Below are 24,853 nucleotides of genomic sequence, written 5' to 3' on the forward strand. Positions count from 1 at the left end.
AATATTTTCATTTTTTTCATTTTGCTCTCACTTTTCTGTTTTTGCTCTTTTTTCTTTACTTTCATTCTAGTATCTATAGTCATTCTCATGAGCTCGTATTTTCAACATTTATTTACATTGAAACAGCTATGATTTGTCATTCTTTTTGTTGTGTTGTTGTTCCTTTTTTGTCATTTTCCCTTTAAGATGAATCTTTGAAATGATGCACTTATTACATAGAATGTGCCAGGAGGTGATTATTCCATCCTCACAGGTAAATCTCAGTGGCTGGTTTCTAATATTGAACTTTATGGTAATGATTCATGGAACTATCATCAGTTTCCACTTCATATGTTATTTGGAACAAAAAACTTCACAAAAAGCATTATGATGTTTTATATTATACATATAGTATTATTTAGAAAATCCAAAGTATTTAGAAAAAAAAATCTTTGTTATGCTCTTTAAAGTTTCTTCAAGCTTTTGAACACTAATAAAAAAAAAGTGCAGGGCGCCTGGGTGGTGCAGTCTCTTAAGTGGCCAACTCTTGGTTTTGGCTCAGGTTGTGGTCTCATGGTTGTGAGACTGGGCCTGCGCGGAGCTCTGAGCTGTGTGTGTGCTCAGCACTGTGTCTGCTTGGGACTCTCTCGCTCTCTCTCCCTCTCCTGCTCTTGCTCTCTCTCTTTCTAAAATAAGTAAGTAAGCCTTAAAAAAAGAAAAAGGCATGTAAAGGATTAGAGGTTAAAATACTATGCCAACAGACTATTTAACAATAACTCACTTATTGAAGATAGCAAACAAAACTAAATCAGAGAAACATAAAGCTTTAAGGAACTATATAATAACCAGTGTAACTAATTATTTGAAGAAAAAGCCATCAATAGTCTATTTTGTCATGATCCATGAACACTGAAGTCTAACATCTTATTCTATTGAATTCTAAAGCTGAATATTGTTTTTAGAGGAGAATGTTTTAAGAAGAATATGTAAAATTTTAATTTCTTTGAATTTAAATCAAAAGGTGAAATAAGAAGCAAAACAAGTCAGTCAGAGAAAGACAAATACCATGTGATGTCACTCATATGTGGAATTTAAGAAACAAAACAGATGAACAGAGGGAAAGGGAAGGAAAAATAAAATAAGATAAAAACAGAGAGGGAGACAAATCATAAGAGACTCTTAACTCTAGGAAACAAATTGAGTATTGCTGGAGGGGAGGCGGATGGGGAAGATGGGGTAACAGGGCGATGGGCATTAAGGAGGGCACTTGATGGAATGAGCACTGGGTGTTACATGCAACTGATGAATCACTAAATTCTACCCCTAAAACTAATAATACACTATATGTTAACTAACTTGAATTTAAATAATTTTTTTAAAAGATGAAATAAGGTTTTGATAACCTCTTGGGTGTTTAGTTTTATCTAAATTTTGAAAATCTTCCATCTTAAAGTCAGTTTCTGAGTAGACATGAAACTTGATATGCATGGATCTACTGGGATCTTTTAACTATTAAAACTACAATTAATGTTCTTTATGTACTGAGCTTAAATCTTGAAGCTTTCTGAATTTCAGTTTATGAAGGCATTGAAATTAAGCAATAGTTAAGGATTGATTTGTGTGTGCATACATGCACTTGCACATCTGTAACTGTGTCTAAGTACAAATTCTTGCACTCTGCTACTAACTGGGGTATGTCCTCTGCCTAAATTTATGCCTAAATTTAACAGAATTTAAAGAAATGTCATGGTGTGTATGGCATCATCACATCTACAGCCAGCAGCACCACAGAGAAGGGATGTAGCCAAGGTAGAGAGAGCTCTCTCTGGTAAGCCTATTTCTAACTCAGAATTTAATTCAAATACTTAACAATGACAAAAGATAACCTTCTGTTCTCTCAACTTCATAATTATACTTGACAGGAAAATAAAGAACAAAACCACTTATAAAATCCCAGAACTGGAAGAGATCTCAAGGATATTTATAACAAGCTCCTCATTTTATAGATTTGGAAGACATAAGAGTGCCTTCCTAACTTGCCCGTGTTCACACAGCAAGTTGGTAGCTGAAGTAGGGACTAGCACCCATCTAGGTCAGTGTTCTTACCACTCTACCAGTTGTCTCTGACTTTTGTGACTGAGTACTCCTAATCCAAAAATACTGGGGGCATGCCACCTACATATGTTTATTTATATGTTCTATGCATATACTACCATATAAATAGTCACACTTTATGAAACATTCAGTCAATAGAAACATTTTAGAGACCAAATTTGAGGGGCGCCTGGTTGGCTCAGTCGGTTAAGCATCTGCCTTCAGCTCAGGTCATGATCTCAGGGTCCTGGGATCGAGCCCTGTGTTGGACTCCCTGCTCAGTGGGGAGTCTGCGTCTCCCTCTCCTCCCTGCTCCTGCCCTCTCTCTCGCTATCTCTGCCTCTGTCTCTCAAATAAATAATCTTAAAAAAAAAAACAACAAACAAATTTGATTTAAAAAAAAATAGTAGTGCTAATATTTCTTCCTATCTTTCCATGGTCTGCCTTTGTGGACACCCCACTTTGGAGATCATAATACTGTATCACACTGCCTGTAATGACTCCCATGGTGATTTGTTATTCCTGAATTTATTCACAGGTTATGAAATCATCACAGTTCAGTTGAAAATATATCATTAAAAAACTCATTAAATTTTACATGAAATAAAATGTTAGTTCCTTAAAGTTATGTTTGTAGTCAACATACAATTTGGGGGAAATTGTCCTAGTTCCCCAGGATGAGTAACTTTATTCATACTTACATTAAGTAGGGATCTGCTTATTGGCTATATCACTTTCCGAAAGTGTCATAACCTATTGGCATGTTCAGAAAAATGATGGGCTGTAGGCATTGTCTTTTGCTGACACTGCTCCCAAACCCTGCATCACCCAACCCTATATGCTCGGGTTATAGTGCATTATTGCTTTCTCTATCTTTCTCACTGCCTATGACCACTCATAGAGATGAACAGTTTTAGTTATCTTTGTATCTGCATTGTGTCCAGTGCCCGAAGGTGTTCAATAAATTTTACTGAATGAAGTGAAATCATTCATCCTCCTTTCATCATACCCTAGCCCAGTGATTCTCAACCTTGGCTTCACACCAGAATCTGCTGAGGAGTTATTAAAAATGACCAATGTAGAGGTGGGACTTCTAGTATGATGGAGTGAGTACTTCAGCAGTTACTCTCCCCAAAAAGCAATGATAAAACTGGATACAGGTGTCAAAACCAACCCATTCAGGGCTCTGAAAATCAACCAAAGACATACACTACACTGAGAAGTAGTTATTCATAAAAAAGCCACTGAACTTTAGGTATGAACAATGGAAGTCTACATGGCATTCTGCCTAGCTTTCTCCCCTCTCCCTCCCCCAGCTCAGTTTATAAGGTATTTCTTTTTTTTTTTTTTTTTTTTTTTAAGATTTTATTTATTTATTTGAGACAGAGAGAATGAGAGAGACAGAGAGCACATGAGAGGGGGGAGGGCCAGAGGGAGAAGCAGGCTCCCTGCCGAGCAGGGAGCTCGATGCGGGACTCGATCCCGGGACTCCAGGATCATGACCTGAGCCGAAGGCAGTCGCTTAACCAACTGAGCCACCCAGGCGCCCATAAGGTATTTCTATCAAAATCGAAAAAGGCATGACAATCAGAATGTTCACTGCCAGAGGGGGCTGACCTGATTTGGAGCAGAACATGTTAAAACTTCACATCCAGCAGCACTGTGAGAAACACTAGCAATCTAAGTGGTAAACAAACAAGGGAAGACCAGCAACTCAGTTAGCCTCAGGTTCCAATCATGGTTGGAAAAAGCAGCAGACTGGTAGATCAGCCAGCCATTTAATAGGAAGATCTGGGAAATAAGACCACCATGGGAAGCCTTCCAAAGTTCTCCATGTGCCTGCATAGGAAAAACTGGATAGGACTCAAATTATCCACACATCACTGGCTGACTAATCCTGTGTTCACGTGCAGAGGACAGACAAGAGAGTCTAGAGGAAAGCAAAGCCAGAATGTATATATTTAAAAGTTACCTGAACTTTAAATGTCCTCCCTAACATACATACAGATCTACTGCCAGAGAGTGAAAGCTTTTGTTTTAATACAATATCTCACCATTCATTGACTGGTCATTAATCTATGCAAACGCAATTTGATCCCTATGAATTCAGGTTTAAAAATGAGAACAATAATTTAAAAAGCAAATTGAGTAGAGACATCAGCAGTCACACAGTTACACACAGTTTACACACACACAGTAAACAGATTCTATAAGTGCATTTACACAAGTTATTAAAACCAAAACACAATGACAACACACTTAAGGGAAAATTCAGAATCCAGAATTGCTACAATATCTAACACGTCCAATTTTTAACAACAACAGAAATTATGGAACATGCCAAGAAATAGGAAAATATAATCCATACCAACAGAAAAAAAGCAGTAAATAAAAACTGTCTCTGGGGCACCTGGGTGGCTCAGTTGGTTAAGCGACTGCCTTCGGCTCAGGTCATGATCCTGGAGTCCCTGGATCGAGTCCCGCATCGGGCTTCCTGCTCGGCAGGGAGTCTGCTTCGTCCTCTGACCCTATCCCCTCTCAGGTGTTCTCTCTCTCTCATTCTCTCTCTCTCAAATAAATAAATAAAATCTTTAAAAAAAAAAAAAACTGTCTCTGAGTGGACCCTGATGTTGGATTTAACAAAGACTTCAAAGCAGCAATTCTAAATGTGTTCAAAGACTAATAAAGGAAACCATGTTTAAAGAACTAAAGGAGAGTATTATGACAATGACTCAAAAGAAGAGAGAATGTCGACAAAGACATAGAAATAACAAAATGGGGGGGGGGGCACCTGGGTGGCTCAGTCGGCTAAGTGTCTAATTCTTGATTGTGGCTCAGATCATGACTTCAGGGTTGTGAGATTGAGCCCCATGTTGGGCTCTGCACTCAGGGGGAGTCTGCCTGAGATTCTTTCCCTCTGTCCTTCCCCCACTCATGCTCTCTCTCTCTTTTCCTCTCTCAAATAAATAAATAAAAACCCAAATTTATTTATTTGAGAGAGAAAGAGAGAGAGCACAAGCAGGGGGAGTTGGCAGAGGGAGAGGGAGAAGCAGGCTCCCTCAAGGGGCCTGACACGGGGCTCAATCCCAAGACCTCATGATCATGACCTGAGCCAAAGGCAGATGCTTTACTGACTGAGCCACCCAGGTACCCCTAAATAAATAAATATTTTTTAAAAAACCCAAGAAATTCTAAAATAGGATCAAATGAACATTGTGGAGTTTAAAAGTATAATAACTTTAATGAAAAATTTATTAAAGGGACTCAAGAGATTTTAGATAGAAGAATAAAGAATCAGTGAACTTGAAGATAAAAATTATCCAGTCTAAAAAACAGAAAGATGGGATGCCTGGATGGCTCAGTCAGTTAGGCATCTGCCTTCAGCTCAGGTGATGATCCCAGGGTCCTAGGATTGAGTCCCACATCGGGCTCCTTGCTCAGTGGGGAGCCTGCTTCTCCCTTTGCCTGCCGCACCCCCTGCTTGTGCTTTATCTCTCTGATAAATAAATAAATAAATAAATAAATAAATAAATAAATAAATAAAATCTTTAAAAATAAAAATAAAAAACAGAAAGAGAAAAGAATGAAGAAAACTTTTAAAACCTTCAGAGATCTGTGGGACAATATTAAACATACCAATATATGAGTAACAGTAATATTGAAAAGAGGATCAATAAAGAGTAGGAAAATATATTCAAAGAAATAATGACCTAAAGCTCCCCAAATCTGATGAAAACTATTACTCTATGGATCCAAGATGCTCAATAAACCCAGGTAACATACACACAAAGAGATACACACCTAGATAAAGCCAGAGAGAAATCTTGAAAGTAGCAAGAATAAAATGGTTAATCACATATAGGAGAAAAATATATTAATCGTTGACACTTTATCAGAAACAATATATCCCAGAAGGCATTGATATGATATATTAAGTTCTGAAAAAAAGTTAATCAAAAATTCTATATCCAGAAAGACAAAAGCAAAAATAAACTATTGGGGCTATACCAAAATAAAAAGCTTTTGCATTGTAAAGGAAACCATCAATAAAACAAAAAGGCAACCTATTGAATGGGAGAAGATATTTGCAAGTAATATATCTGGTAAGGGATTAATATCTAAAATATGTAAAGAACTTATACAATTCCACATAAAAAATCTGATTTAAAAATGGGCAGAGGACCTGAATAGACATTTTTCCAAATAAGACATACAGATGGCCAACAAACACATGAAAAGATGCTCAACATCATTAATCGTCATGGAAATGCAAATCAAAACCACAGTGAGATTATTGCCTTATACCTGTCAGACTGGCTAGAATCAAAAAGACAAGAAATAACAAGTGTTGACAAGGATGTTGTACATTGTTGGTGGGAATGTAAGTTGGTGCAGCCACTGTGGAAAACAGTATGGAGACACCTCAAAAAATTAAAAATAGAAATATCATATGATCTAGTAATTCCACTATTGGGTATTTAACCCAAATAAAATGAAAACACTAATTCGAAAAGATATATGCACTCCTATGTTTACTAAAGTATTATTTACAATAGCCAAGGTATGGAAGCAGCCCAAGTGTCCATTGAAAGGAAACAATCAACAAAACCAAAAGACAACCAACAGAATGGGAAAAGATATTTGCAAATGACATATCAGATAAAGGGCTAGTATCCAAAAATCTATAAAGAACTTATCAAACTCAACACCCAAAGAACAACTAGTCCAATCAAGAAATGGGCAGAAGACATGAACAGACATTTCTGCAAAGAAAGTCAGGAAATGACAGATGTTGGCGAGGATGCGGAGAAAGGGGAACCCTCCTACACTGTTGGTGAGAATGCAAGCTGGTGCAGCCACTCTGGAAAACAGTATGGAGGTTCCTCAAAAATTTGAAAATAGAGCTACCCTACAACCCAGCAATTACACTATTGGGTATTTACCCCAAAGATACAAATGTAGTGATCCGAAGGGGCACATGCACCCCAATGTTTATAGCAGCAATGTCCACAATAGCCAAACTATGGAAAGAGCCTAGATGTCCATCGACAGATGAATGGATAAAGAAGATGTGGTATATTTATACAATGGAATATTATGCAGCTATCAAAAATGAAATCTTGCCATTTGCAACGATGTGGATGGAACTAGAGGGTATTATGCTAAGCGAAATAAGTCAATCAGAGAAAGACAATTATCATATGATCTCACTGATATGTGGAATTTGAGAAACAAGGCAGAGGATTATGGGGGAAGAGAGGGAAAAATGAAACGGGATGAAACCAGAGAGGGAGACAAACTATAAGAGACTCTTAATCTCAGGAAACAAACTGAGGGTTGTTGGAGTGGAGGGGGGAGGAAGGGATGGGGTGGCTGGGTGATGGACACTGGGGAGAGTATGTGCTATGGTGGGCGCTGTGAATTGTGTAAGACTGATGAATCACAGACCTGTACCCCTGAAACAATACATTATATGTTAATTAAAAAAAGTCATTCTTATATATATATTCTATTCCATTATATATAAATTCCATTATATATATTACATTACTTTATATATATATAAATATATATAATGGAATATTACTCAGTGATAAAAAAAGATAAGATCTTGCCATTTACAACATGGATACACCAAGAAGGCATTATGCTAAGTGAAATAAGTCAAAGATAAATATCATGTGACTTCACTTTATGTGCAATCTAAAAAACAAATAAACAAAAAGCAGAAACAGACCTATAAACATAAAGAACAATCTGATGGTTGCCAGAGGCGAGGGGGTGGGAGGATGGGCAAAATGGGTGAAGGGGAGTGGAAGATAAGGCTTCCCATTATGGAATGAATAAGTCATGGAAATGAAAGTTATAGCATAGGAAATATAATTAATGGTACTGTAACAGTGTCATATGGTAACATGGTAGCTACACTTGTGGTGAGCAGTGCATAATGTATTGACTTGTTGAATCACTATGCTGTACACCTGAAACTAATGGCATTGTGTGTCAACTATACCTCAATAAAAAATTCAGTATCTAATAAAATATCACTCAAAACTAAAGGCTAAGTAAAGATTCCCAGACAAATAAAAACTGAATTGATTGCTAGCAGAACTGCCTGATAAGAAATGCTAAAGCAAATCCCTCAGGTTTAAAGGAAATGACACCAGACAGTAATCTGAACCCACACAAAAAAATGAAGAGCACCACAAAGCAAATAATTGGGTAAATATGTATATGAATATATATATATATATTTTTATTCTCTTAAATTCTTTGAAGATATAAGATTGCATAAAACAATAGTTAACACAATGCATTGTTGGGTTTATAATATATATAACTGTAATATATATGACAGTAGTTCAAAAGGCAGGGGAGGAAATGAAGCTATATTGGAACAAAATTTCTATTTCTACCAGTAATAAATTACTATAAATGTGAAGTAGAATGGGATGAGTTAATAAGTGTATTGTAATTCCTAAAGCAATCCCTTTAAGAAAAAAACAAAAAATATAGTTAAGAAACAAAGAAATTAAATGGTACACTAAAAATATCTATTTAACACAAAACAGGGCAATAAAGGAGGAACAAATGAACAAAGGATATGAGATATACCAAAAACCCCACAAAAGTACCAAATGTAAGTCCAGCCATTTTGGTAATTTTATTAAATGTGAAGGGATTAAAAACTCCAAGGAACAGCAGAGATTGTCAGAATGGATTTTTAAAAATCCAATTGTATGCTGCTATGAAAGCCACACCATAAGTTCAAAGATATATAGAGGCACCTGGCTGGCTCAGTTGGTGAAACATGTGACTCTTGATCTTGGGATTATGATTTAAGCCCCACGTTGGTTGTAGAGATAACTTTAAAATCATAGCTTTAAAAAAAAGTTCAAAGACACACATGTGCTAAAGTAAAAGAATGAAAAAGATATACTGTGCAAATGATAACCACAAGGAGCCAGAGAGGTTATATTAATATAAAAAAATATACTTTAAACCAAAATATTACTAGGAACAGAGAGAAACATTTCATAATGGTAAGAGGGTCAATTCCTCAGAAAAGTATGGCAATTACAAATTTATATGCACCAACGGAGTCCTAAAATATGTGAAGCAAAAAGTGACATAATTGAAAGAAAAAATAGAAAATTAAAAATGACTGGAGACTTCAATATGGTACTCTCAATAACTGATAAAACTAGACAAAAGCAAGGATGTAGGTATCTTAAATAACACTATCAATCAACTTGACCTAACTCACCTTTCTAGAATACTTTACCCAATGGCAACAAAGTACATATTCTTTTCAACATTCTCCAGGACAGTTCATATGCTACCTCACAAAACAATCTCAATCAACTGAAATGGATTTAAATCATACAAAATATATTATCTGACAGCAGAAGAACTAAATAAGAATCTATAGAAGAAAGGAATTTAGAAAATCCTCAAGCATCAGGAGACTAACAACATACTTCTAAATAACTCACTTATGAGAAAAGAAATCACAATGGAATTAGAAGATATTGTGAACTACATGAAAACAAAAAAACACAACATATCAAAATATATGGGATACGGCAAAGCAGTGGTTAGAGGAATGTTTATAGCTTTAAGTGTCTATCTTAGAAAAGAAGAAAGGTCTCAAATTAATAATTTAAGCACTGTAAGAAGTTTGAAAAAAGATTAAACTAAACATGAAACAAAAAGAAGGGAGATATAATAAAGATTAGAGAAGAAATCAGTGAAATAGAAAAAAGAACAACAACAAATAAAATCAGTTAAACAAAGGTTGGTTCACTGAAAAGATCAAGAAAATTGACAAACCTTTCACTAGACTAACCATGAAAAAAGAGAGAAGACACAAATTACCAAAGTCAAGAATGAAAGAGGAAACATCACTACCAACCCTACAGAAATTAAGTGGCTCACAAGCAAATGGTAGATGCATTTATATCAAGTAATTCAATCACTTAAATGAAATGGAAAAATTCCTATAAAGACTCAAATTACCAAAACTAGCTTGAGAAGAAATTAAAACTCTGAATGGACCAATAATAAATTAAAAAGTTGAATTAGTAATTTAAAATCTTTGCACAATTAAATGGCTTCACTGAAGAATTCCATCAAACATTTAAAGAAGAAATAATACCAATCGCTTCCTAATTTCTTCCAAAACAGAGGAGAAGGAAACACTTCCCAACTTATTCTATAAGGCCAGTATTACCCGATATCAAAGCCAAACAAAGACATTATAGTAAAAGAAAACTACAGACCAATATCCCTCATGAACATAGATGCAGAAATCCTTCACACAATATTAGCAAACTGAATCCAGCAACATATAAAATATTAAACTAAGTGGAGTTTATCCCAGGAATGCAAGGTTGATTTACCATTTGAAAATCAATTAGTGTAACATATACCATATTAATAGAATGAAGAACAAAAATCACATTATCATCTCAATAGATGATAGTATTTGACAAAATTCAGCATTCCTTCATGTTAAAAACTCTCAACAAAATAGGAATAGAAGGGAACTTCCTCAATGCGATAAAGGTCATCTATGAAAAATCCATAGCTAGTATCAAATTTAATAGTAAAAAGAATAAATGCTTTCCTCCTGAAATTGGGAATAAGGGTATGATATTTGCTCTTGCACTTCTATTCAACATTGTATCAGAGTTTCTGGCCAGGACAGTTTATTTATTTATTTTATTTTATTTTTTTTAATTTTATTTATTTATTTGAGAGAGAGAAACAGCTTGAGAGGGGAGAGGGTCAGAGGGAGAAGCAGGCTCCCCACTGAGCAGGGAGCCCGATGCGGGACTCGATCCCGGGATTCCAGGATCATGACCTGAGCCGAAGGCAGTCGCTTAACCGACTGAGCCACCCAGGCGCCCAGCCAGGACAGTTTAAAAAAAAAAACAACAACAACTGAAAGGAAGAAGTCTATCTTTAGTTGTTGATAGAATCATGTATGTAGAAAATCCTAAGAAATACAAATACACACACAAATGCTAGTACTAATAAATTAGTTCAGCAAGGTTACAGGATACAAAATCAAAACACAAAAATTATATTTCTATGTACTAACAATGAACAATGCAAAAATACAATTAAGACAACAACTGCATTCACAATAGTACCAAAAATATAAAATATTTAGGAATAACTTTGACAAAGAAGTATAAAACTTGTATTTGAAAACGATAAAACATTATTATGATAATGGTGAAGAAAGATCTGAATAAATAAATATTCCATGTTAATGGACTGAAAGACTTGACATTGTTAAGATGACGCATTTTTCAAAATTGTTCTACAGTTTCAACATGATTTTTTTTTTTTTAAAGATTTTATTTATTTATTTGAGACAGAGAGAATGAGAGACAGAGAGCATGAGAGGGAGGAGGGTCAGAGGGAGAAGCAGACTCCCCGCCGAGCAGGGAGCCTGATGCGGGACTCGATCCCGGGACTCCAGGATCATGACCTGAGCCGAAGGCAGTCGCTTAACCAACTGAGCCACCCAGGCGCCCTCAACATGATTCTTATCAAAATCCCAGCAGATGTTTTTCTTTGTAGACATTGACAAGGTGATCTTAAAATTTATATAAAAATATGAAGGAACACATAGGCAAAAGATTTTCCATAAAAGAGGAACTAAGTTGAAGACTTATATTCACCCATTTCAAAACTTTTTCTAAGCAACAGTAATTAAACCCCTGGGATACTGGTGTAAGGATAGGCATATAGATCAGTGGAACAGAACTGAGAGAAACAAACCTTCCTATTTATGATCAATTAATTTTTTATAAAGGTGCTAAGGAATTAAAGGGGAAAGAAAGTCTTTTCAACAAATGATGCTGGAACAATTGTATATCCATATGTGAAAGGATGAGTTTAGAACTTTACTCAATATCACACATATAATTTAATTAAAAATGGATCAAATTTCTATATGTAAAAGCTAAAATTACAAAACTTAGAAGATATGAAAGGGGAGCCTGGGTGGCTCAGTTGGTTAAGCATCTGCCTTCAGCTCAGGTCCTAAGATCAAGTCCCAAGTTGGGGCTCCCTGCTCAGTGGGGAGTCTGCTTCTCTCTCTCCCAGTCCCCCCTACTTGCGTTCCCTCTCTCGCTGTCTCTCTCTCTGTCAAATAAATAAATAAAATCTTTAAAAAAAAAAAAAAGAAAACCATCCTTCTTGGCTGTCTGCTCCTCGAGACAGCCACTCCGCGTTTCTCGTATCTGAAGTTCCATCTCTTTCATCTTCAAGACCCCCTAGAGGGTCAGGAGCAAGCACTTGAAGTTTGCAGTCTCTTTTTCCATTTCTACTTTTCCATCAGCCACATTTCTCCCTCTTGCAAAACTTGAAAGAATACTTTCTTTGGGGTTTTACAAAAAGGTTGTTTTGGATCTACTTTTGATTTAAAACAACTTCATTCAATGATCCTCCTTTGATATGGGATCATGTCAGGCTCAACACTTTCTACTGACATTTCAATTTTCCTGTTTCCCAATCTCAACACTTATGGAGGTTTCAGGAGAACATCAAAGTTAGTAGATAGATAGGAGGCTTTGAGTCCTTTCTTTTTTGCTAATATACTTTGCAGAAAAAGCCACTTATAAGATATAAACATGAATTTAGTTTGATCAACATCACTCTTGAAATTTACTGACATGTAGTGTCATAACAAACAACCACCCTTGGGTTTTTTGTTTGTTTTGCATAATTTGCCTTCTACTTATCCTTTCTCCCCCCATCTCCATTTCTTTCTCAGCAACAGAAATATCTCATTTTTAGTTTTTAAAAAATGTTTAGTTACTTAAATAGGAATATAACCACAATTTTTTCTTCTATTTATTGCTTTATTTTCCCACTATTTAAGTTTCCACTGATAAGTAACATTTTTGGTAACTTTCCACTGATAAGTAACATTTTTGGTAACTTTCCACAGCTAATGTATAGCCGTGATCTAAAAGCAAATACCATGGGGGTCCGAACCACTTCTCAACATGAATGTGGAACAGTCATGTGTCCCAGAAAAGGCGGATGAGTAAAATACTGAGAGATTTAAATATTTTGTGGTTCTTATCTACATATATCCTTCAGTTTTTATCCATTTCTGACTATTTTAGCAATTGATCTAGATTATGTACTATTTTTAAGCAGAAGTGAAAGGGTTTACTCCTTATTTCCTTGATATTATATTATGCAGGCTGTTTGAAGATAGTATCAGGAGAAGCCTTATAAAGTCTAAATCTGTGAACTAAAAATTTTCCAGGACTTTTAAAAGTTAGGCTTACTAACTTATTTACAAGGCAGCCCAGAAACCCACATCCCACCCCACTTTGAGGATGGTCACTATGGTGTCATGGAAGCTACCTTCCTCATTTGAAGTGCTCCTGCTTTCTCTTGTTTCATCTAGAAAGGCTGCTGTGGAAAAGGTCAAGCCTGTTGCAACAGCTCCCATGGGCTTCCAGAGTTCACAGACCTCTGTGGGGAAGCTCAGTTACACCTCGCTGCCCAACCAGCCAGGAACAAAGCTAACATTTCACATCAGAGCCTGGGAGATACCACTTTGCCCTTCTTCCACTTTTGGCTGACTCCTTCTATTCTACTCTATTAAAGGACATGCCTTCCTCTCACAGGATGGTTCACCTGTCTGGGGAAGATGAATGCCATTCTGGAAGTATCTTGTATCATCTAAACTTGGATTTAACCTGCAAAAGAACCCAGCAAATAATATTTTTTGGGTAATAAAGCATAGGTAGCAGAGAATGAGCCAAGATCTTTCCTGGCCTCAGTGTAAGGAAGGGCTTAAGTTAGATGAACTTTTGGTCTCTTCCTGCTTTGCCCATTTCACAGTTCCATGGATCTACAAACTGGTGATTATATGAAGCTGGTATTATCAGGAGTCATACTCCTAGGGACAGGAGATTGAACATGGTGAGGGCTACTCTCCTTGGTCCCAGGGTATGTCTTTGGGATTCAGTGCATAATTGCCTTTTAAAGAAGCAAATAGCAATAAACTTGCCTATTTCTGGGGGGGGGAGGTGGGAAGTAACTGGCTTTTCCGCTTTCATTAGATTTTCCTCTGACCTTCTCTGATCACATGGGAAGTAATTTAATTCATCATTTTCTGGGTACTTAAATTCTGTAAGACAAATCCCAGAGCGTTGTATTGATTTTTGTAACCCAGAAACCATGGTGCTTTTTCCTTATATATATAATAGTTAAACTTTTATTTAGAGAAGAGGCTATAAGACTATTTCTAGAGGAGAAAAGATAAGAATACACAACCTGGATATATCAGTAGTTTTCCAAGCAAACTTCATTTCCCATAACAGTCTATGGTTCAATAATCTTTTGTAATTCACATTCAGCTACTTGAATCTACAGGTGGACTCAAATCCCCATACAACTATGGTTATTTCAGGTACTTTTCTTCTTAAGTCCCATAAAAAGCACCAACAATGGGACAAGCTACTTTGTTGGATCTTGGGGAATGGAGAATAAGCATATGGTATTACCATCATCACATTACCTAAAGAGAATCTCAGAAAATTCATTGTATACAGAAAATCTATATGGATCTTTTCACAGCCTCAAAACTATGTGGCTACGGGAGCTGAAAAGCCCTATGAAAAAAATTGGTGGAATTCAGAATTCAGCAATAACTAACAGACCACCATTATCTGTTCTGACTGCCCATCTGCTCCTGCCTGGACTATAGCATTAGCCTCCTACCTGGGTAACCTGCTTCTGCTTGTGCACCAGTCTGTTTTCCACACAGCAGACACACCGATCCTGTTACAGCTTAAGTCAGCTCATATCATTCCTCTTCCCTAAACTTTGTCACAACTCCCTCCAACTCAGAATAAAAAATTCTTACAATGGCCCACAAGACCCTATATGGTTGGCCTTGCCCTAGTATTACCTTTCTGACATCTTCACTGGCTCTTTCCCTCACTCCTCCATTCCCTCAGTGGCCTCGGTGCTGTTCCTTGCTGAAAGGCCTTGCAGTGGCAATTCCTGATGCCTGGTGCACCTTTCTTCCAGAGAACTCCCTCTGGTACTTCATGTCTTTGCTCAGATATCACCTTCTCAAAGGGGCGTGCCCCCCATACCTGATCCTTCTTAGCCTACTCTATTTTTTATTGCTTCCATAAAATCTACTACCTTCTAGCATGATATAAAATTCAATGTCTTTTTTATTATGTTTATTGTTTATGGCCTGTCCCTCATGCTAGAATATATGCTCCATGAGGGCAGGAACCTTTGTCGGTTTTGTTCAGCAGTTTATCCCAAGCACCTGGCACAGTGCTTAGCACACAGGAGGCACTCAGGAAGTATTTGTTGAATGAATGACCAATACCTAGACTTCAATGACTGTCCCCATGCGCCAGCTATTACACTAAGTACCTTATGTCATTATTTCTTTTAGACTTCGCAACATGAGGGATGAACATTTTCCCCACTTCACAGATGAAGAAACTGAGAGGTTAACTAGCTCCTGACGTCACAAGCCTAATTGCAAGGAAGCACAGGCTCATTTGACCCCAAAGACTATCCACTTTGCATTATAACATCTGGAAAAGAATATGTAGAAAGTGGATACTAGTCTGATGCCAACAGCTGAGGTCAAGACACAAAAATGTCCACAAGGCAGTGGATTTCTTTGCTAATGTCTTTTGAAACCACACCAGGGTGGGAAATGGAGCAAGTTCTCAGGTCCCCCTCAGTCTCTGCTGCAATCAGACCTGCCAATAGAAGATGAGGGCTTCTGTGTTTAGTGGTCTCTATTTTTAGCACTGGTATCTTCTGTCTGAATTGGAATTGTTTTGAGCATTAGCGTGTTCTTTGCAAACTATAATAGTAGTAACAACCAAGAGGAGTTGATCCATGTGACATGAGTGCAGGTTGAGGGCACAATTTAAGGTTAGGCAGAATGCCCCAGGCAAGTCACTATGTCTGATTCTAAGTGACAAGTTAAACAGTCTGTGAGGTTCCAGGTTTGGCATTCATGAATGCTCCTAGGATCGCCTGTTCCCTACTCTGAATCTTAGTTATTCTGGTGTTCAACAGCTTCTCCACAAGAAGGGCAAATAAAAGGAAATATAATGAAAAACTATATATTGATGCTTCAAGAAAAATCTGGTGGCCAGGAGGTCAAGGGGAGTTAGCTGATTATAACTGTCAATGGGTACCCATGAAAAGAGTGGAGGGTTTGGGGTAGGATGGGGGTTCAAATCATCATTCTACCACTTCTTAGTGCAAGAGAGAAAAGTTATTTAATCAATTTGGTCTCTGATTTTCTCATTTTTAAAATGGGGATATAATTTCTACCTTTCAGGGTTATTGTAAGGATACAATGGTACAGAGGATGCTGTGCTGAGTTGCATCATATGGGTTGAATGTCAATCTGTTTAGAATCAAGCAATTAAATATCTACCATTTCAACAAAGGGTTGAGGGACAACTCTACATCCCTCCATCATCTAAAAACTATGCTGTGTTGTCTCTGCTTTTTGAAAGTTATTCATTCCTATCAAGTGTAACAAAATATTTCACTTATTATTTCCAACTTAATGTATGATCCAGCCTACTCAAAAGAAAAGAAGGAACCCTGATTCTCATAATACCACACTCCCTGTAAACATCTGCCTTATTTCATCCTAACTTTGTATAATATTGGCATTAAGAAAGGGATCCTCAGGCCACACACGGGGTTGTCTGATGTTTACATGTTGACTTTCCAGGGTGGTGGTTCTGACCTTTGTTGAGTCACAGGGTTCTCTGAGAATCTGGTGAAAGCTACCATCTTTCTCAGCAAAAACAAATTCTCAACTGTGCCTAATTTTGCACATAATTTCAGATCACCTAAGACCCTCCATTCATGGATAGAAGTTAAGAACCATTGCCTAATGGTAGTTATGAGTACCATTTCTCCTTTAATCTCTGATAGTATTTGTGGATTACTAGCATAAAACAATAATCTTGTGTCATTTTTGTCTTCCTGAATTAGGGTTTTTTTTTTTCTCACTGTGACTAAGAATAAAGGCATTTAGAATATGTCTTCCAGGATTTATTTTATAACCCTGGGCTCAGAATTCAATTGGTAACTGATCTGTGCTTACAACCACATTGATGTTGAACGGGCCATTGTTCCTAAGACCTACTGAGGTCAGCCAAGCCCTGAGCACATATAAATCTCCATAGTTTCCACTTTACTACTGGACATCTAACTACAAAGCAGGGGCTAAAAATAGATCAAGCCTAGTGTTTACATACATTCCATGGAACCGCATTTCTAAACCTAGGGGTTTTAATCAACACTTTTCATAATCCAAAGAGAGATATTTCATTTAGCAGGGAAAAGTTATTCCATTTTGAGAGAGCAAAAACACAACCTAAAGGAATTATGAAGATTTTGAAATGTTCAAAGAATATTATCTGAACCTGTTAGCTCTAGGTCTAAAAAAAGAAAAACTAAAAACCCCAGCATTAGGTTGACTTTCTTTTCCTTTACACTGCATTACACAAAGGAAAAAAATATTGGTGTTTTCTTCCCTCTCTTGTTTCTAGGCCAACATTTCTAGGTCAACATGTTTCTGCCAAGAAGTTTGAGTTCTTCAAACATTAAGCCATTAATGAATAGCTACCTACCTACCTATCTACATAAATATAGACATTGCAGGAAAGAACACAATATGAAGTTGAGTATAGAAAAATGATTACAGTTCCATTTCCTATAGAAACTTTACTATGTGAGGCTTTTTAAAGCTGAAATGGCTAAGTCTTCCAAAGATAACACAGAGCAAATGTTTTCTGAACAAAATATAAAAGTGCTCAAAGGTTTAATGACTAATGTTTAATATAATATATCCCAGTATAAAGAAATATGAATATTACACATGTGGTTAAAAGGATGTTTTGTTTAAAATTAAAATAATTTGGGCGCCTGGGTGGCTCAGTTGGTTAAGCGACTGCCTTCGGCTCAGGTCATGATCCTGGAGTCCCTGGATCGAGTCCTGCATTGGGCTCCCTGCTCGGCGGGGAGTCTGCTTCTCCCTCTGACCCTCCCCCCTCTCATGTGCTTGCTCCCTCTCATTCTCTCTCTCTCAAATAAATAAATAAAATGTTTTAAATAAATAAATAAATAAATAAATAAAATTAAATTAAAATAACTTAACATAAAATTTAGCAATAGAGTTGAAGAAGTAAAGATCTCTTTAAAATACAAATTCATAAAACTTGTAGATCATACTGCCTTGGGGAAATGAAATAAGTACACAAGCAGTTCCATTAGCAACATCTTCTATAGACTCAGTACAGGCAGTCCATGAAAATGGATATTTAAAATGTAATCCTCCTCTATTAAAAGACAGCTGCTTTCCTAAACGAGGTTCTTAATGTTCTACAGAACATTCTTCAGAACAAAATGATGCTGTCCCATACACATGGTGTTAATTCCTCTCAACTTTCCTTTGGAAGGCAGTTCATTTAAAGCAAGTGCTAAAAGAAATGAATTCACCTTAGTGACCATATTTCCATATTTACAACCAACACCAAGTCCTGCTGAATATCCCATGAAAGTGAGATTGCAAAATGATCCTGTTCCATTTTAAATGGAATTTCATAACGTGGCCATCAGACATTCCAGGCAAACCCCAGCGGACTCTGGTTCTGTTACTAAACAGAGCAGAAGGGTCCCAGGAGGTCCCTGTCAGTGCCCGAGAAACAACAGCCATAGATCAGGTGCTGCTTAAACCCAATGGGGATTCAGGAATTTCTGCCTTCAGAAACTAGCCTCACTTCTATTCATACAATCCACTGCATTATTTCCTCAATAACTTCTTTAACTCCCAGAAAGAAACACTTTTCCAGTTGTCCTAACAGATATTTTGTGGACTTAAATTTTGTAAGACTTAAAATTATATTATGTTGATAACTAAAAAAATGCAATCTATGCCAGATGCTTTGGAAAGGCAGACTTGAGGCAGCAGGTGGTTATTTACCATATATCCCAGAAATGTTTACATTTGCAAGTTCAGCAATTCCTTCTGTGGACTATAGATAGATTTTTAATAAAATCACGTGAATCTTGCAAGTGTTTTTTAATCCCAATGAAACATTTCATTCTGGATATCAAGAAAATAAAAACCGGCTTGGGCTGAGAAAGTAAGCATCTGCCCAGCATTCATCAGGCTGGAACTACAGACACAGAAGCCAACTGCAAAGTTCACAGAAAACATTTCTCTCAGGGACACTGCTGCTAAAAAGGGTTGTGGTAACCTCCTTCTCTGAGTGACTACAGACTCACTGAGAAACTTTCTTCTCTAATATCAAAGATTACCAGTAAGTTTGCTGTTTGAAATTTTATCAGTAAGAATGAGACATTGCCTGGATGACCCCATTTGCTGTTGACACAGAGAAGCAGCCTCAGTTCCCAACTCAGGTGCTGAGCTCCACATAAAGGGCTTCTGGATACAACAGTCCTCAACTTCACTGTTTCCAATAGAAACAGGACACTGGGTTTGCTTTGCAGACCAGACCTGCATGTAAACTCCACTCTTCCTAGAATCCTAATATAGTAACTCTCTCTTTTCCTCTGCTGTGTGGTCTCCCTCATTGCAATGGGTTGATAAATCTACTTTTATCAGAATACAGGTTTGTTTCTGGTAGTCTTAGGCTGACTGAGATAGGGGCCTGGTTGTATAAAATACTCTAGCTAAAAAAAATATCTGCTGCCTACCTGAACAATGGCTCAGAATTCTAATACTGGCTCTCAGATACTGAAAAAGTAGAACGCATCTCTACTGTGGTTTGGGAGCCTGTGACCTGTGAATTTTAAATTCTATACTGGCTTCTCATCTAAGTAGAAACATTCTGAGGGCCAGGAAACCTGCTGCGAGCGTTGAAATGATGTTTTCTGGCTCTGCTGCTACTGAATGTTGAACTCAATCTGTGGCAGAACTTCTCTGCTTCTAGCAATATCACAGTTGGCAACGCAAGCAAGACACGCCAGTGTGATTATGAAGCTCTCTGTGAAACTCAAACGGTAAAGGGAAACAGGTACACATAAGTCCCAGGTCTCCCAAATACAGGGCCTCACTCCACAGCTGATTTGTTTTTTTAAAAGATTTTATTTATTTATTTCAGAGAGAGAGAGAGAAGGAGAGCGCAGGGGAGAAGCAGAGGGAGAGGGACAAGCAGACTCTGTGCTGAGCACAGAGCCCTATACAAGGCTTGATCTCAAGATCCTAAGATCATGACCTGAGCCAAAACCAAGAGTCAGATGCTTAACGAATGAGCCACCCAGGCGCCCCACTCCAAACCTGATTTAAATGTAGGGCTGCCAGACCAAAAGAAGGGAAAACATGATGTAGGAGGGTTATTTAGAGAGTGTGCCTTTGAGCTAAGGTTGGAAGGCTGCTTCTGACATACCCGTGGGAGTAGCCGTAATCGTAGGCCGAGGCTGTCTTCCGACTGGCTGCGAATGCATGGGTAGATTCAGTGGCCCGGGAGGCCTGCTGCTGGTAGGAGCCCGTGGATGCCTGGCTGAAGGCCCCGGATTCCTGGCGGTGCGCGGTGGCGGAGCGGCTGCTGTAGGCTGTGGAGCCATGGGTGTAGATGGCAGAGCTTTTCTTCTCCTGCTGGTACTGGCTCATGGTGCTGCGAAGGTCCCTGTTTCTGTAGCTGCTGTCATAGTGCTGGTGGAGCTTCTGATAAATGGGCAGAGACATCGTGTGCCCTGGAGGGAGCCTGGTGACCTACAAGAAAGCAGCAACTTGTGAGTGAACTATTAAGAAACAAGGTATCTAAATCAATATGTAAAAATAAATACTCTTACCTTTTCCAAAGAGCAAATGGAAAAGGACGTGAAGGTTAGCTTAACTGGTTACTCAGCAAACTTTCTACTTCATAGCCCACATAAGCCCGCTCCACCATTGGGCTGCCTTCTAATCTGGGTTTGGTTTTTTGGGTTTTGTTTTAATAACCAGGAGGTCTTTACAAAGCTTCCCTACCCTAGCTATTGTGTTTTTTCCTCAGACCTTTCATAATATGTATTTCAAATTTTCTGGCATTTTATCCTGATAGGGGCTTCATCTGGAAGAATATGTAATGATGGAGAGTCTGTGTCACGGTCAATGTGGTTTCATTCAACAAATAATTATTGAGCACCTACTATAAGCCTGGTACTGTTCCAGCACAAGAAATACGGAGATGAACAAAACGAAATCCCTGCTCTGATAACCTTAGCTAGAACTTTATATTCTATTGCAGGTGATAGCCAATAGAGAAAATAAGTAAAATATAAGGTATAACAGAATGGGCTAAATGCTACAGAGAAAAATAAAGCAGGAAAGGGAGTTGGGATGCAATTTTAAACAGTCTCATCAGGGATGGCTTCTGAGCATAAAAGTGTCATCTGAGCATGAGAAAATTAGAAGAAGAGTGTCCTAGATGGAAGACCATAGCAAAGACTCTAGGGTGTGCACATGCGTGTTGTACTCCAGGCAGTGAAGTACAAATAGGCAGTGAAGCTACAAGGAGTGAGCGGGGTGCAGGGAGATGGATAGGAGACGATGCCGGGGGCGGGGGGTGGGGTGTAGGTCTGATGAGCAACTGTAGGGTCTTTGTCTTTCCCTCTGAAAGGGCTGGAAAAACCATCAGAAGGTTCCAAACTGAGACTCTTGCTGATGTATAAAGGACAGACTATTGAGGGACAAGAATGAAAGCCAGAAGACCAATTAGAAGGCTGTTATAGGGGCACCTGACTGGCTCAGTCAGTGGAACGTGCGACTCTTGATCTCAGGGTTGTGGGTTTGAGCCCCATTTTGGGTGGAGAGATTACTTAAAAATAAAAGCTTTGAAGAATTTTTTTTAAGGGCGTCTGGGTTGCTCAATCGATTAAGCATCTGCCTTCAGCTCAGGTCATGACCCTGGGGTCCTGGGATAGAGCCCCACATCTGGCTCCCTGCTCAGTGGGGAATTTGCTTATCCCTCCCTCTCTACCCCTCCCCGTGCTCATGTGCGCTCTCTCTCAAATAAATAAAATCTTAAAAAAACTTTTTTAAAAAAGAAGGCTGTTATGAACTGAGTTATATTCCTCCAGATTCATATGTTGAAGTCCTAACCACCAGTACTTCAAAATGTGACTGTATTTGGAAACAGGGTCTTTACAGAGGAAATAAGGCTAACGTGAGATTATTAGGATGGGCCCTCATTCAATATGACTGGTGTCTCTATACGAAGAGGAAATTAGGACACAGACGTGTACGTATACAGAGGAAGACTATGTGAAGAGAAAAGAAGATCATCTATAAGCCAAGAAGAGAGGCCTCCGATAAAAATAATTCTACCAACACCTTGATCTCAGATTTCTAGCCTCCAGAATTGTGAGAAGATACATTTCTGTTGTTTAAGGCACCCAGTCTGTGGTACTTTGTTAGGGAAGCCCTAGCAAATGAAGGCAAAGGCCATTGCAATAGTCCAGGCTAAAGATGACAATGGTGGCAATGGAAATGTGAGAAGTGATCAGACTCAGTACATGTTTTGAAGGTAGAACCAACAGCATTTGCTGAAAGTTCTGAATTAGGGTGTGAAACAAAGAGAGGGGTGAGAGATGATCCTGAGGTTTTCTCCTGAGTAACTGGAAGATCGAAGTTGCTGTTAACTGAGATGGGCAGGAGTGTAAGAAAGCACAGTTAGGGGTGAAAGAACAGGAGATGGGTCTGAGATATTCTACAGTTGAGATACTTGCTAGACATCCAAGTGGAGATGTTAAATTGCATTCATGACTTTGGAGCACAGGGTAAAGGTCCAGGATGGACACCTGCATTCAGCAGTCACCAACATATAGATGGTAAATAAAGCCAAAAAATAGATGAAAAGTCCTAGGACTGAACACTGGAGTTTGCTTATATGGTTGACCCTTGAACAATGCAGAGGCTAGAGGTGCCAACCCCACCCCCACCTGCAAAAAATCGACCTAGCACCTTTGACTTCCTCCTGAATTTCATTGCCAATAGCCAGCTGTTGACTAGAAGCCTTACTGATAACATAAACAGTGGATTAACACATATTTTGCACCTTACATGTATTTTATACTGTATTATTACAATAAAGTAAGCTAGAGAAAAGAAAATATTAATAAATCAAAAAGAAATACATTTACAATACTGTACTGTATTTATCCAAAAAAATGTGTGTAAGTGGGCCCATGCAGTTCAAACCCGTGTTGTTCAAGGGCCAACTGTATTATCTTATAATGAACTCTGTCAAATCTCACAAACACTTCAAAAAGGTATAGTGTCAAACCAGATTATTTGCTCCCTTAAAGAATATGAAGTCTTCTAATCTTCTTACATAAAGAAGTAAGAGTCAGTCATAGTGTAGCAGTTTGTATTGTGAACTTGAGCTAACAGTTCAACTGACAAAAAGATAAGTTTGCTTAGCATAGGGAGGGGAGGCTTCACATTGCATGAGCTTCTTTTTTTTTTTTTAATTTTATTATGTTATGTTAATCACCATACATTAAATCATTGGCTTTTGATGTAGTGTTCCATGATTCACTGTTTGCTTATAACACCCAATGTTCCATTCAACACATGCTCTCCTCAAATACCCATCACCAGGCTAACCCATCCCCCACCCCCTCCCCTCTAGAACCCTCAGTTTGTTTCTCAGAGTCCATAGTCTCTCATGGTTTGTCTCCCCCTCCGATTCCCCCCCCCTTCATTTTTCCCTTCCTACATGAGCTTCTTGAATACTGTGTCCACTGGCAGGAGTCTATCAAGCCACATTGCTAACTTACCTCGATGAAGTAATAGTTTTATGAAAGCCCCTCCAATTTGTAATGTTTTTGTGCATGTTCTGAAATGTTTTTAACATTTAAATTATATTTAAACATTTAAATAAATAAGCATAAATAACATTTAAAAATTTAAATATTTAGTTTTACAAGTAAAATTGGTTGTGAGATAATTTTTTCCAAATCTCTTCTTTGATCATTTTAAATGAGGAATGAATCCTTTTAAACTTGCCATGTTTTTGTCAAGTTTAAATCTACTTTTTATTTAAACTCTTTTATTTTTTTATTTATTTTTTTTAAAGATTATTTATTTATTTATTTGACAGCGAGAGAGGGAACACAAACGGGGGGAGTGGGAGAGGATTAAGCAAGCTTCTCGCAGAGCAGGGAGCCCGATGAGGGGCTTGATGCGGGGCTCGATGCGGGGTTCGATCCCAGGACCCTGGGATCATGACCTGAACCGAAGGCAGATGCTTAATGACTGAGCCACCCAGGCACCCCTATTTAAACTCTTTTAAAAGTCAGTATGTATTCCCTAGAGAAGAAAATCCAGCAAACTGCACTCCAGAAATATTTGTCTTGGGGCTCATGGAAGATATCAGTCTACATGGCATTTCCCAAGAGGAAAAAAATAGCTACTAGGCAAGCAACTTTGCTTCAACCCTTAAATAGATTGCTATCTTCTGTTCTAAAACATACAGAAAATTACCATATGTAATGAATAATTATTAGATAAATTTTGATAAAACAAAAGGATTTGAATATATTAATACAGAAATATGTTAAGCAGTTATAAAGATAATAGGTAAGTTTCTTTAATGATACACAGTATATTGTAACATGGCAAATATTATTTAAATGACATCCAAATAAATGATGAATAACCTTCTTATGTATTACGTTATAAGCTAAGTTCATATATGCTAACGTGACTTGAAATGCTGTCATT

General features: G+C 37.8%; 1 protein-coding gene across 1 annotated transcript in view; it reads right to left on the reverse strand.

Annotated features, from left to right (window-relative positions):
• Window positions 1-24,853, reverse strand: part of MYOM1 (myomesin 1) — a 151,454-nt gene that overhangs the window by 111,673 nt on the left and 14,928 nt on the right. The window contains exon 2 of the mRNA XM_021686222.1: window positions 20,535-20,860. Coding sequence (XP_021541897.1) covers window positions 20,535-20,833 — 299 coding nt within the window. The 5' untranslated portion in view covers window positions 20,834-20,860. The remainder of the gene's footprint in view (window positions 1-20,534; window positions 20,861-24,853) is intronic.

Source organism: Neomonachus schauinslandi, chromosome 14, assembly GCF_002201575.2.
Source record: "Neomonachus schauinslandi chromosome 14, ASM220157v2, whole genome shotgun sequence".
Classification (NCBI taxonomy): domain Eukaryota; kingdom Metazoa; phylum Chordata; class Mammalia; order Carnivora; family Phocidae; genus Neomonachus; species Neomonachus schauinslandi.